Source organism: Melospiza georgiana, chromosome 1, assembly GCF_028018845.1.
Source record: "Melospiza georgiana isolate bMelGeo1 chromosome 1, bMelGeo1.pri, whole genome shotgun sequence".
Taxonomy (NCBI): domain Eukaryota; kingdom Metazoa; phylum Chordata; class Aves; order Passeriformes; family Passerellidae; genus Melospiza; species Melospiza georgiana.
Genome location: NC_080430.1, coordinates 73211590 through 73226464, shown reverse-complemented (window position 1 = coordinate 73226464; position 14875 = coordinate 73211590). Strand labels below are relative to the sequence as shown.

Genomic DNA, 14875 nt, shown 5'->3' with positions numbered 1-14875 from the left:
AAGGTCTCAAATATTCTTGCTTTGGAAGCAGGTTCTGCAGGACTGAGATATCAAGCTACAATTTGTTTGCAGAAACTAAATAAAAACAGAACAAAACATGACATGCTTTGCAAATACATGAACTACAGAACATACATCTGCCTTGCACATGTCCTACTTAAGCATCCCTGAGGCAGATGCCAGGGGAGAATTTTCCCCTTGGACTGAATGAGTCTTGACAGGGCTATTCTGTGTTAGACCAGCCACGCCGCAGCAATGCAAAATGCAGGCAGACAGCTACTCCTGCATCAGCTCCTTAGTAACAGCACTGCCCAAGGCAACAAAACTGGGCAGGGTCTTAGTTCAAAAAAGCATCTAAAGAGCCTTTCAGTACACTAACATAAGTGAGAGTGTCTTGGAACTTCATGCAGGAGTCCAGGGAAAACGCTGGTAGAGGCAGGGAAGCATTTCTGCCACCAAAGGACAGGGCAGTCCACCACACAGCTGTGACAGTGATGGAGCTCTTAAAATCTAAAGCTCATGCCTTGTATAAACAAAAGTCAGTGCACCCAGAGGAAGACCAAAGTGGCATCAAGGATATCACAGTGAGCTGTGCCAGGAAACCATGGCAGTATGCAATTCCACTTTCCTAACTCCCTGAGTACACACAAGCCACATGGACTAATATTTGCATGCTCTCAGCTTCAGCTGTTGTCCAAACAAAATCATGACCAAAGTCCAGAGATATTTTAAATAAAGATACAGGAACAAAATCCGATTACAATAAATAGCAATGTAATTATTTTTAAGGAGATTTTCATTTCCCACAGAGATCTGTCCACCTGCACATAATTTGACCACAGACTGAAGAAGCTTTCCAGAGCATACCAGTAATTTGCAGGATACAGTAAAACTGTTTCCTTAATTTTAATTAAATAAAAGGAAATCAAAACAAAGCATATCAAAACAGACAAACAGGAAAACTCCCAAAATTAAATCTTAAAACATAGATCAATATGAGAAAGCATATGTTTTTCTATCACAGAATGATTAAGCAAAAAAAAAAATCATTCAGAGGAAGGCAAGGCCTGAGCTTCTCCTCTCCCACCAGACAAGTCCCCTGGATAAAACAAAAGCATCCCACTTTCACAGTCCCAGCCACCTCATAAAGCAGAGCAGCAGCAGCCAGAAAAGTTTGCCCATATTTTGGCCAATTACAAACAAGACGACAAAAGGAAGATGAGTGCAACCTAAGACGTTATGTCTTTTCCAAGAGCAAACAGCAAACTTTATCCCATGAAACTTGACCAAAAATGGTTTACTGAAAAAAATCCCAAAAACAACAGGAAGCTTGCCTGGATTGATGGCTGATAAAGGTTGTGAGTTAGCAAGCAGGTGCCAAACACACTAAGGGCAAGAATCACTTCACTTTGCTGTGAATGTTGCTGAACTATTTGTTCAGAAGTATCCTTGTATCTCCTTACAGCCTGCTAAAGGCCTCTTCGTTTTGGTACTCCGTGTTCAAAAAACTTGAGCCCTACTTCTACTCAACACTAGTTTCCAGCCCATCACTCTATTTTAACTATCCTTCTGTCTCACTCTTTTTTATTCTTGCTTCCCTTTTATTTCCTCTATTCAGTAATATTGCCTCCACTGTATATGTAAGCTGAACCTCACCAAGAAGTTTCAGGGACAGCAATAATCAACTAAGAGGCTGAGAGCACTCAGTTTTTCCAGTCTCAAGAAAAGCAGATAAAGAGAGGTCCCATTGCTGTATGCAACCATCTGCCCTGAGGGTGAAAGGAATCTCCATCCTCTGATTGAGCCAGACTGATCAGGGAGCCCCAGAGATGACACAGGAAGACAGACATTTGGAATGTGAAGACACAATTTGGAATGTGAAAAATCGCAGTAAGACAAACTTTAAAAAATTATTTGCTAAACCATAACTATAGGCAGATATTGGAACAGCTGCTTAAAAGGCTTGCCCTTGGAGATGCTCAAAACTTGACTGGGCAAGGCCTGAGCACATTGCTCTAACTGAACCTCCTTCATTAAGAGAGCTGGACTCAAGACGACTACAGCTTTCTTTCAACCTTCTTTTTAAATTACTCTGGAAACTTCTGTTTGATTTTCTGGCAGCTAGCAACAAAATAATGCCCTGGTTACAACTGATATGCACCTTAAGATGAGCACAAAGTTCCCCATTAAAGCATTTACATCAAACTGTGAACTTAATTATAATGTAGTACTAAGTAAACCACTACAACAGAATTTTAGTTATAGCTATGTGAAATCTTGATCTAATCATCTCCCTCCTCCAATGGGAGAAAGCAAAGAACAAATAAAGACTATTTATAAGGTCTAACAAATGATTCACAGATGTCTGAACAAAATATGAACTTGAAAATGTTAAATATCTAAGTAATTGGGGACTTTTTGTTCCCTCAGTTTCCTCCATGGAAGCATGATTCTTTAGTAGAGCTGATAAACTGTTGCTGACTGCATGTATTAGAGAGACCAAACAAACTTTTCCCTTTCACAAAGCTCCTTAATCTAGGACAAGTTAATTTAATTGGCTGCTTAAAGCCATTCACACTGATTTGTGCTGCTGGGAGAGTTGAAATAGTTATGCCAGTTTTCAGATGTAAAACAAAAGTACAGAGGCAGGACAAACATATATGCCAGGTTTAGATCCCTTGAGCATGATCATACACAAGACACTAACACATTTTAAATGAATCATAAAACCATTGCACTGCTAATTAGAGCAGAGCTATCTTTATTGAAATTCACTGGCACAAAACAACATCCAGTCACAGCACTATCTGCAGAGCTTCAGAGTTTAACATAATTCAATTCTGAAGTCCATCCACCACCCTGCACAGAAAGGACAGTCTGAAGGCTTGGGTGGCCTTTCTCCAGCAGAAAGACGACAAAGGAAGAATGCAATACTGCATTCAAAATTAGAAAAGAATAAAGGGAAAAAACCACAAATTTTTGCCATCTGTATCTATATGTCCTTTTCAGTGAGAAGACATTAACTGAATATCCTACCCTTTGAACTAATAAATTGTTGTTAGGCCATTACTGGAACTCCTCTCCAAGACTGAGTTCCTAGAATTTTGAACTTTTTATGCTAAAAAAAAGTTGAATCTTCCAAAACCATTTGCCACTAAATATTTTCAAAAATTTTCAAAAATCAGAAATGCACCAACAAAATCTTTTTTCCCCATTAGTTAATCTAGACTCCCAGTATTTTGCTCCTTAGTTTCTTAGCACAGACTCAAACTGTGATTTCAGTAAGTTATTTTACTGAGAATCACTGAGTCATATTACAGTGATTAAACTCTGCTCCTTAATTATTTTGCCAGCTTCTTAAAAAAAAAACCAAAACACAAACACATCAAAAGAAGCCCCAAACAATCCAAAAACCAGAAAGAAACCACAGTCCATCAACTCCATGCCCATCTGGAACTCCAAACCACTCCCAAGTTATTCCTGCACTTGAATATTGCTGAATTTTCACACTGCTGTAGATAAAAAAAAATCCCACAGAGTCTAGTGCGTGGTGTATTTTCTGTCCCAAGAAAGGGCTATGATCACCTTGTATCATGGGGAGACAGGACAAGAACTATTGAGTGTCATACATTTTTCCTCTACTTGTTATTTAAGCATAGACACAAAAAAAAAAAATGGAGTTTATCATCTCCTGATGATAATTTACTGTTAGTTAGCATTTTGAAAGAGAACAAGGAATTTCATATTGCCAGCAATAGCAGCCCAAACACGAGTTTAGCCATTCTTCATTTTATCCCCATCGTATTTTGGGGCAGAGGAAGCAGCCCCAAACACGTGGCCCTCACAAGGCTTGGGACCTGTGGACTGCAGAGTAAAGAGGAAGTACATTTGGTGTCTTTTGTTTCCTAAAGAGGCAGAAACCAGGGACCACGCTGGCCAACACACAAGTTAAACAATATACTGTTAAATACTTGAGATAAAACACAAAAGAGGAAAAAAAAAGTAAGCAAAGCAGAATTTAGATTCCAGCATAATGTCATTACTACTTATATATAATCTCACTAGCTCAGCTGAAAGTTGTTAGAGCTATAATAGCAGAGTGACCTTGGTTTCAGTAAGCCCCAAGTTTCACACTACTGAAGCAGTTGATGTGCAGTTGAAGAGATGACTAATGGAATGTGTGGCTTATGCCAGTCAATCAAGTCCTATCCATCCACAAAATGGAATTTAGATGGGCAAAATAAGTCTTAAAAATAACGGTGCTGGCTCCAGGGAAAAAGTAATCAGTAATGACATATATTTTAAACATATCATTATAGCTTGAAAGGATAAATGCCATTAGGTGTTCTGAAGCAAAAGAAAGGTAGTACCACCCTCATATACTTGTGCAGCTCCAAATGACAGCAGGGTGCAACTTTATGACAACAGCTATTCAAGTGTAACTGACAGCCTAATTTGATTTGTATTATTCATATGCATTACAACAACAACATGGCACAAGTGCACATTCAGGGAAATGATGGCACTTAGAAAAAACATCTTTTCACCTGCAAACTCAGAAAATAACTTCCTTTGAAAATTAGCAAACTATAATGATCTTTCCCATCCTATGTCACTGTTTAAAGCAGAACTACCTTCCACTTCCTAAAGAGATGATGATTTGGTTCATTGATTTCTTTTATTTTTTTATTTGATTTATGCTGGTTAGCTATACTAATGCATACAGCCCAGAGATCATGTGAAAAAAAGTTTTAAGTCTGAAACTCCATTAACATCATTATGAGATCCAGAAAGTAACTCACTTAACTGCTTCAGTGGTACAGACATTTATACACCAATGCCCACTACCGGCATTTCTTAATCCAAAACAAGCGAGGCAGCATAGAATAACATAAATACAGGAATTAACACATAATCAGAAATCATGTGCCTTGGAGTATTAACACAGCGAGAGTGTCACAGAAAACAACAGTCATGAACCAGCACTGACCCAAGCCAGCTGAGCAGAGCACCACAGCAACAAATTCTACAGCTCCGGGTCCTGGGCTGCCTCTACCTCACACCCTGTCCTCTGAAACAAACTGGGCCTGCTCTGGCAGCCACAGCAGTGTGTGAGCCACAGCAGAAAATTAGAAGCCAGCTACATCTGTGAGGAAAAGCTACACAGCTTGACCAAAAATATTATTTTTTGTCAAAATAAGCAAATAATATTGTCATTTCTATCATGCTGCAACAGCTGTTATAAAATCCTTAACTAATTGCATTCAAGATCTTATAGGGTCTATAGTACTCCAATATGGGTTTCCCATCATAGGCAAACAAAACAAAGCCAAGAATGTTTTTATACGGTACTTTTATTAGTGTTAGTTTTTTAATTAGCACTAAATGATAAGTATTTCCTTTAAGCGTCTATTACACTTGTCATGAAAGTTGATTCAAGAAATTTTTACTTATGGCCCCAAGTGGTAGGTCTTTCAAAATTTTCATACTTTCTAGATCTATGATAATGTGCTAGCAGGTTCTGTGATAAAGTTAACATGCAACTGTACTTTTTATAAAGAGGTAACATAAAAAGAGTCTCTGCTTACCTTAACATGATCAAAAACCCACATATCAAGCTTGGCTGCATCTTCTGCTCCAAAGTCTTCACTTTCAGCTGCATAACAAAATGTATAAACATGATCTCCAGTAGCACCTGCAAAAACAATATAGATGGCATAGAAGATAGAAGGTTTTTTGCCTTTCTCACAGTCAAAAATACTTCAATGCACAGGAGTAGAAACCTAGCAAAAATGATGATCCTGAAGGAAGTCAAAGAAATTTTATCCTTATTTTAAACTTTCCCATAATTAATCCTTTTTGGAAGTCTGGATAACATTTTACCTCATTAGCTTATCAGCACCTCAAAGGAATGAGGAACAATGTTATCCAGTATGCTCAGGCAAGGAAGTAAAATGTGGAAAAGCAGATAGGAGAAAACCAAATCCCAGTTTAAGCAAATCAAACAGAATTTGGTTTTCAAACAAAGAACTTCTCAGAGAAACTTCTAACCAAGGAAGACACATATTCATAGTCTCATTTGAACACGTGTTTTGGGCACAAGCTGTTTAAGTATGTTCAGCTTTCAGTAGTTCAACTGAATCATACAAGATAATGCCTATCCATAAGGTCTCTTCCACAGAAAACATATCACATACAACAAAGGCACCAGGAGGGTTACTGTATTTCAATTCCAGCTACCAAAGGCCCAGTGGACAACTTCAAGAAGACAACACTCAAAGTCTGCACCTTTAAAAGATGCATCCAAAACAGAAAACTGAGAACTACTCGACTATGTTCAGTCACAAAGTACAACACAAGGGCCACTGATGTGCAAACACAGCATCTGGACAAGGCAATTCCATTCCCTACTCACTGTCAAGGGAGCAAAGCAGAGAAGGGAGGGGGGCAGGGGGAAGACAAAGACTGGCAAGAAATTAAACTTCAGAAGTCCTGAACAGATTTGAAGCTAGGTGAAGTTTAATTAAACAATTCCATCAATTGCAGAGCTGTTACAGCTCAGGGGTGCCATTCATACTCTGACTATATAAAGTCTCAGAGGGGAAAATGCTCTTCAATCAGTTAATGACCAGAGAGAATATATTTGATCTGCTGTATGTCACAATTATATAATGCAGTTGTGTAAGCTTCCAGGCTTGTGAATGAACCAACATCCCAGGATAAGGCAGCTGCTTAACCAAGATTATGTGCAAACCCACACAAAGGCATGCAGGTATTTCAGGCCAGGAAGATGAAAGTTGGCACAGATTTCCTGATGCAGCTCTCCCCTGTGCCTCTGGAGATGTTACTACTACTTATAACACAGAACATTCACTGCAGTTCTCAGCTTAAAAGAAAAGGAAGAAAATACTGCCAGGCATTAAAAGTGAATGCAAGAATTTCAATTGCTGGATAAATGAGTTCAAAAGAAGAAATAAGTCCTGTCCATCACTGCCAGGATGACTGATAGTCTAAGAGGACAGAATGCTTGGTGTTTTTCCAGTGTCACAGCAAACCTGAGACATCCTTCCTTGAGAGATGCCACAGAAAAGACAGCACAGAGTTTTCAGAAAACAAAGGAATACATCTACCACTTACCCATTTCTAATTTCTACCAAAGCAAAACAGAACAGTCCACCCAACCCTGCACTGCTACAAAGAGAAATGGTGGCAAAATGAAGTCATACAAGGAAAGTTTTGAAAGTGCCTGCATAGCTTATAAAATAACTGTTTCTTTTCTCTTTTTTTTTTTTTTTTTCTTTTTAGTAAGAATTTCTACTACGCAAAATGTTAGGAAATGTTATTTTAGTTCTGTTGTTTCAGGGGGCAGGCAACAGTATGCCAACAGTTTTTTAAAGTCTGGGAATGAGGAAGCAAAGATGGGATAGAGAAGTAGAAGAAAGCCAGGGATGAACACATCTTTTAGAAGGACAGAGTTCTGCTGGGTTTGATGATGCCATTACACTATGGGAAATAACTGGAGGTGCCAGAAACTTCCAAACAAGATGCCACCTATTGCTTTTGCTCTCTTCTCTGCCAATATATCTCACACTTAGCACCCATATTCAAACATTGGGGTCAGGGATGAAGTTATCACACTCTTAAAATAAGATTTAGGTCCTGAACAAAGTGAATGTCTCACTCTGCTAGTGGGGCAGGTTGTGACCCATGACAAGTCTGCCATGGGTCAGACTCCAAAATTTGCCAGCAAATTTTGCCTGCACAAAAGAGGGCAAAAAAGAATGAATACACAAAGACAGTCAGACACTGAGCAGGACAGTGTGTGGCCAGAGAGCTGTCATCAAATACAGCCATGTGAGGGATATGAGAAATTCTGCATTGTTTAACAATAAGGAACTAAACCAGAAGATGGAGAGGTCTGTCTGTCCAGAATAATCCTGACAATGGTTTGTCCCTGTGTTCCCATGATCTTGATGATAACTTTCTTCATACTCAAGTTAAAATAATGACCCTAGCCCTTCTGGAAGCTTTCAAAATGAGAAGGGGAACCCATGAAACAAAGGGCAATCTGGATGCAACAAACTAGTTTCTACTTCCCCTCAGAGAAGCAATAGCCTCAGCTCCTTTTTCAGCATGACATTGTAATATACTCCAATCCAGACCACTGACAGAAGGGTAAAGGGCTGGATTTCTCAGGTCAAACCTCAAATCCTGGCAAGTCTAGAAGAGGAACTCAAAGTTTTAAGGAAACAAAATACGCACTTTCAAACCCTGTTATTTTTAGATAATTTTGAGGTTATAATCTAAAAACATCACAGAAAAGAAGGTTAAAATTAACACCATGAATTTGTGTATCTTAAGTGAGGTTAGCTATTGGAAACAAAGTGAGGCTAACTATTAGAAATTAATCCTGCTCAAGATAAAAAGGTAATTCAGACATTTTCTCAGACTGAAATACTAATCACAGTCATTAAAATTTTGCCAAATTTAGATTTCATGTATCTCTATTTTCATATTTAAAAAAAATCTGTGAGCATTTTTTTTACTTCCTTATAGAATTCTCAACCACTTCCTTGAAATATATATTTTATTACAAGAAACATACCTAGAGAAAATAGACAATGACAGGAAACAAAGGATTTTTCTATCCTTCCCAAAAGGCAGCAAGTGTCATACACTCTTTATGCATCATCCAATGCAAGTGGTGAGATGGTAAAATTTGGAACATATTGGCATGATAAAATATACACAAGAAGAGTCCTGTGGTCTCACTAATTTGCAACATGAAAAGAAAGGGGCAGATAGCTCAATTTCCATCTCCTTCTTTGCTTTTTGGTAAAAGTAAAGATAAAGAACAAACACTTGATTCCTTTGCCTTCCATACTATAAAACTCGGCCTCGTTGAAAGAAAGGGAACTATCTTTTTCTAAAAGAAATTAATCTGTCCTTCTATCATGTGAAATCATTATTCATGTTCTGACACAGAACATCTACTTCTCAGATACAAAAAACTTTGCCAGCTTTGGGGGATTTTCTCCCTTCCTGCAAAAGGAAGCTGCATTGTTTATACCACTCAGAAGAAGCCATATAGAGAGAATTATCCTTGCACATCTCTTCAGAAAACATCAAAGCTGCTCACAAGTCCTCTGCTTATCATCTTACTCAAACAAAACCAGTAGAAAGACAGGGCTCTGGGAAATTCTTGAATTCTCCAAATATTTTCCCAAGAACATATCCCTTAAAACACAAATAATCTGTGCAAGTGCAACTACCTTTCCCCTCTCCCCACCACCATCACACTCTTTCCAAATACAAGCTGTAATTTGAGGTCATGGGAAATGATCAGGAGATATTTTTACAGCTCATCATAAATTCATGAGGCTTAAGCAAAGAGCAGAAAAGAGGGGCGTGGGGGGGAATGTCAGGATGTGAGGGGGAAGAGACATGAGTTCAGAAAAAGTTCAAGAACCATCATGAGAAATATGATGTACATTTTCTCTAAACCAATATTACATTCTACTTCTATCCTACCTAATCCATTTTTCTTATTATTTGTCAATACAAAAGCCCAGAACAGAACAGCAGCACATGCCCTTAGTTTGCCCCCTTTTCACTTGAGTCTGTTTATTCTGAGATTATGTGAAAGGGTGTATATGTACTCATTTCTTCCAAGAAAACAACAATATTAAACTTGGAGAACCTTTAAACATTTCAAGTGTTGCTCAGCAATCTCTGCATGCTCAAATACCAACTGCACTGGCCTGACAAGACTTTAACACACCGCACACCACAGGCAAAAGACCTCAGTACCAGGAAATTCTTGCTTTCACACAGTTCTTCCCGTTACATATTAATGTTGTGAGTAGAAGCAGGATAACCCATAATAAGCTACTTCTTCAGCTCCAACACTGAAATAGCAAGGCTACAGTTCTATCTCTCAGCTCACTGGAAGCTGCAGGCTTGAAGAAAAATCTCAGCTGCAGGCTGGCAAAACAAGAATTTTAAACCTCACCAAAGAAAAAAATACTATGTCCTTATAACTAAAGGCATGTTCTTTTAGTATACTGACAGAATTAGCTAAGGCCTATTTAAATTAATGAATAATAAATAGTGATATTCTCATCAAAATCTTGCTTCTTTTCCTCCACCCCATCTTCATGTCACAAACTAGAAATCAAGTATACAGACATACACAAAGTGAAAATACTTTTTTTTCACCTTCTGCTCTAACTTAAAAATGCTAAGTGTCTGTATTTTACTGCCTGATAATTCTATGAATCTTGAACACTTAGTTAATTCTTACCTTTTGCAAACATGGGCAAAATATCCGGGCTTCCCCAGCTCCAGGTATATTTACTTTCATTGAAAACTGAGTCAAATTCCACTGGATTCTCCTTCCATCCTGTTAAACAAACACACCTGCATTTAAATGGCATTGCCAGAAGATCTCACCGACTGCTTAAAATTGATAGTCCATGCAAAAGGTTGTGGAGTTTTTTATAAGTTTCCCCTAAATTATTTCACAATGAACTCCAATTTATGCATCTTGATTTTAATCCCGTTTAAACATCCATTAAAATTACTCCCCCATTCATTATGAAGTGAGCTGAAAACCAGACCAATCTCATTATGCAGGGTTTCAAACAGGCAAAGCACACAGCTGGTTTACCTTCTAAACAGCTAACAACTCCCTGAATTCTGCATCTCCTGTTGCCTGAACTCAGTTTTTGGCATGTCAGGCAATAAGAGACACACATAAACTTCCAGAAGTCATGTTGTACTTCCTTACAATAAAATCTTCAAGATGTTTCCATGAAAAGGCACTTGACAGAAACATGGAGTTGCTCTTAACTAAGCATCCTTGCCAATCCTGCATTTGTAGTGATTGTCAGAAGGAAGAACCTTTTCATGAGGAATACAGACAAGACCAAGTAATTCCTCTCACCTCCCCTGACCAAAACCAGCACACATGACTAGTGCTCAGGCCTGGAAGCCTGGGGGAAGGCAGAGGAACAGACAAAAGACCAAGTCAGTAATGCAAAGGGTTGTTCCACATAAATAAGCCCCAAACACTCAGTAAAAGCTCTGGACAAAACATGGGCTTGGGGCTTTTAGTTTATTTTGCTCCTGATTCTCCAATTCAAGTTTGCAACGGTTCAGCTGAGACACTGCAGTTCATTTCTTGTTTGCAACATCTACTTAGCCGTACCCTAGTGCATCCCAAATGATAATTGAAAACTGCTACATGAAGAGGTGAGGCTGTAAGATACTTCTGCTTTTAGGTTCAGGCTGCTAAATTCAACCTTATTAAAAATATTAATTTATGTAAACTATTTTCCTAGCTATCAATATTAGGATTTGAAAATCCATCCAAAATTACTATTTTCCATATCATTTTGGCATACAAACTACAACACAGGTATTTGTCAATAATGATCCAGAAACCCAGCACATCACTGAAACACTGTACCTCAGAGGACAACATTCCAAGCTTTAGGACCAGCCTACCTTTAGCAACTGCACTGACATCTTCATAAAATCCAGCAATGAGTGCAACGTGCCCTGGCCTGGATTCTGTTGGGACCCGGGTGTGAGAGATTCCCCAGCTGCCATTATTCTCCAGAATACTCCTGAAAAAAGGATTCAAGGCAGTTTAACTTTCATGACTTGTCAAAGTACAACAAATTCCAGATAAAAAGAGTGACAGGTAGATGTGAAGCAGGAAATGCAAAAAAAGACCCAAAATCCAGACTAAACCAGAGTCCACCTACTGTGCAGTAAAACAAGAGGAACATTAACCTGCAAGTAGTTCTATATTGCAACACCGCACATAGAACATCACTATTGTGGCCCATCAGCACTGCAAACAGACGAGTTCACCTGGTCTTCTAATACACCTAAAATTAACATACTGGTTTTTTTCTGCTGCTTTACTCTTTAGCTTTTTTCCCCTCAACAGATTGTTTCTGCCTGGTGTTACTCTTTGTTCTTTCCATTTAGCCTGAAAGTGTCTAGTTCAATCTTATCTTACTCTTTAAATACACTCAATTATAATTAGCTCTTGTGACCATGCCTGCCTTTATCTGTGCTGAATCTTGGAAGCAACATTAAGAGAATTTGAACCCCACATAAATCTAAGGTGCAAATAATCTTGGCAGCAAGAAGAAAATTGAAGTAAACCTTGCATCTTTCTCTATTACACTGAAGTGAAGGAGAATGCATTCTCACCACATGCACAGAAACACATCAAGTGTCTAGGGTTTATGCACATACAGTAAATAGTTACAACAGATAAAAACCAAAGAAAACAGAGGACAAAGCCCAAGCACAAGAAACAGCCTCATAAACTATTCTCATCTGCCGAAGATCTCAACAGCTGGAGCCTGTCAGGAAGCAAGAGGTGAGTGCTACCATATGCTGTTTTCTTGTCTCCATCTTCTGGAAGAACAGAAAGATTCACTGCTCACTGTCAGAGCATAGGAAAAAAGAAAACAAAACACAACAGGACATATCTTTTACTGATTTTTAGGAAAAAACCAGCAGAATCGTCTGAAAAAATTCAAAGTAGTTTTTAACAGTCGAGTTAACAGGAAATTAAAATTTTGTTGTTCATGATATAAACTACCAAATTTGCTATGTTTGTGTGTTTCAGTCCAAGTAAATTCTAAGTTGATGCCTTTAAACATCCTAAAATTTCAGGCTCCACTTTAAGCTTGCAGCACTCACCACTTGTTTGTTGGGGTTTTTTTAAACTCACCTTAGACCTCACATCCTCAGATTTACTTGAAAGCTCACAGAACTACTTGGAATAGCCCAAATACTACAGTGAGGAATATAAAGGCATGTAGAGACAGAGCACTCCAATATGTTATTCCTACTTTCATCTCAGCTAGGAGACAGTGCAAGTTGTACTGGGAAAAGTAATTAGAAAAAAAAGGATTTATGTATTAGTCAAAATGGTTTCTTATTTTTCTCACTACAGACTGATCAGGATGTATTGCACTAACATTCATGAAAGATTTTAAACAAAAATAAAACACTTTATCTCTCCTTAGACTTACATTGTAACAACAGGTAGAAAATTGATTTAATTAGAACTTTATTTCTATTGAATTGGAAACTAAGTCTTTATCTTTGCCTGTCAACAAGAGCACGGCTTCAGGATCTGAAGTCAACAACAACACATACCAGGCAGAAAAAATTACATATAAATTTGTCATTTACCTACTCAAAGGAATTGGAATTACTTCAATGCCTTTTACTCAGAAGAACAACTAAAAAAAAAATTCATTTCCATGACAGTATAAACATTAGCTACCCATAATAATAATTGTAAGTATTAATGATATAGAAATATGGCTGAAACATGACAGACAAGGAAGAAAACCTCTTTCCTGAAATCACCATTGCAGCAATTCAGATCACTTACTGCCTTTCACAGCTATAACAACACTGCTGAAAACCTGATTTTTCATAAATATTGTGACTAGGTACTTGGCATACATGTATTATCCAACAATCTGCTTCAAGCCTAATGGATATTTATTTTTAATTCCATGCACCTACTAAAACTTTGTCTTTAAATGAGCAAGAGCCATTCTTGTAGCAATGTGCTATTAAAAGAAGCAATCTTTCCTCATTAACAATGCAGTAGTTCCCAAGGTACTCCTTGGGATAAGACACTTGGATAAGACTAATATATATACACTTGGATAAGACTAATAACCTGGCTGTTATGTTGTCCACTACTATAAAGTGGGTAAGGGACTGAACACTTGGAATTTAAGAATGAACATGCAAAAAAGTAAAATTTGTACTAAATTGCATATACTTTGAGTTAGTATTATTGAAAAAGGAATGTTCAGACAGCAACAACTTGGCAGAATAAAAAAGGATACATTTCCAGAAACTAACACATCATCTTGTCAGCCTGTTCACAAAGTTAAGTTATGGAAGTCGTGCAGCTCAAAGGTTCACAGACAAAACTCTGAACCCGTTGCTTCAAAATTGTGGCAGCTTGTGTAATAGATCTGAAGATATGCTCTGGGCTGCCTGATCCTCCACATTTCAAAAGGCACAGCATGCTGCATGTTTTTTTCTCTTCATCATCTCTCACACATACCTGCTCACACACATATGTACTTTTATGCAGAATGAGAGATGAGAGAAATACAGATGGCACTTCACACTCTACTGGCATTTTCTTCCACTCAGGGACCTACCAGCATCTTTCCTTGTTACAAGGCAGTCCTTCCCCTCTATTCACCCATATACTTTCAGCACTGGTGACAATGCTTTACTTCTACAGATTTTGAAATAGAAAGTCCTTAACTCCACAAACATGGTCAAGCAGAGAAAGCAAAAGTGACAGTTTTCCAGCAGTAGACAAACTAGTACATAGTTTAACTTTTTCCAATATAGCCATGACAATGCTGAGTGGCTAAAACTTAAAATCTGAAATCACTTAGTAAAAGAAAATACCCATTATAACTTTTCCTGGCCACTACTCACCCCTGCTCCCAGTGATGGGGCTATTACAGCATTCATACCTTGATGGTGTTGGTTGGTGGTCCAAAAGACCAACAGTTTTACTGCTAAGGAAAGAAACTGCTCTGGGGTAAGTGTGAAGTCCACAGCTAGAAGACAACATGGTAAACTCACACTGAGGTGGCAGACACCTGCCTATAAAAACAGTAGCAGCAGAAGTAGGCACAAGTAAGCCCATGTGGGCTGGCAAGCAATGTAGCAGGAATTCTCATATTTCTGTATTACTTTTGCAGCAGTGGACTGCAAAAGCCCAAAGAGCTTCAGATGACTGATTATTTGAGTTTGCTCTGATATTCAAGCCCAACTAATTCTATGATCACACAAAAGT

At 38.2% G+C, this 14875-nt stretch overlaps 1 protein-coding gene across 2 annotated transcripts in view; it reads right to left on the bottom strand.

Annotated features, from left to right (window-relative positions):
- PIGN (phosphatidylinositol glycan anchor biosynthesis class N) overlaps positions 1-14875 on the bottom strand; it is a 99687-nt gene that overhangs the window by 69465 nt on the left and 15347 nt on the right. For both annotated transcript variants that reach the window (XM_058032914.1, XM_058032922.1), the window contains exons 3-5: positions 11509-11630; positions 10304-10402; positions 5589-5695 (exon numbers count right to left, since the gene is read on the bottom strand). In XM_058032914.1, coding sequence (XP_057888897.1) covers positions 5589-5695; positions 10304-10402; positions 11509-11630 — 328 coding nt within the window. The remainder of the gene's footprint in view (positions 1-5588; positions 5696-10303; positions 10403-11508; positions 11631-14875) is intronic.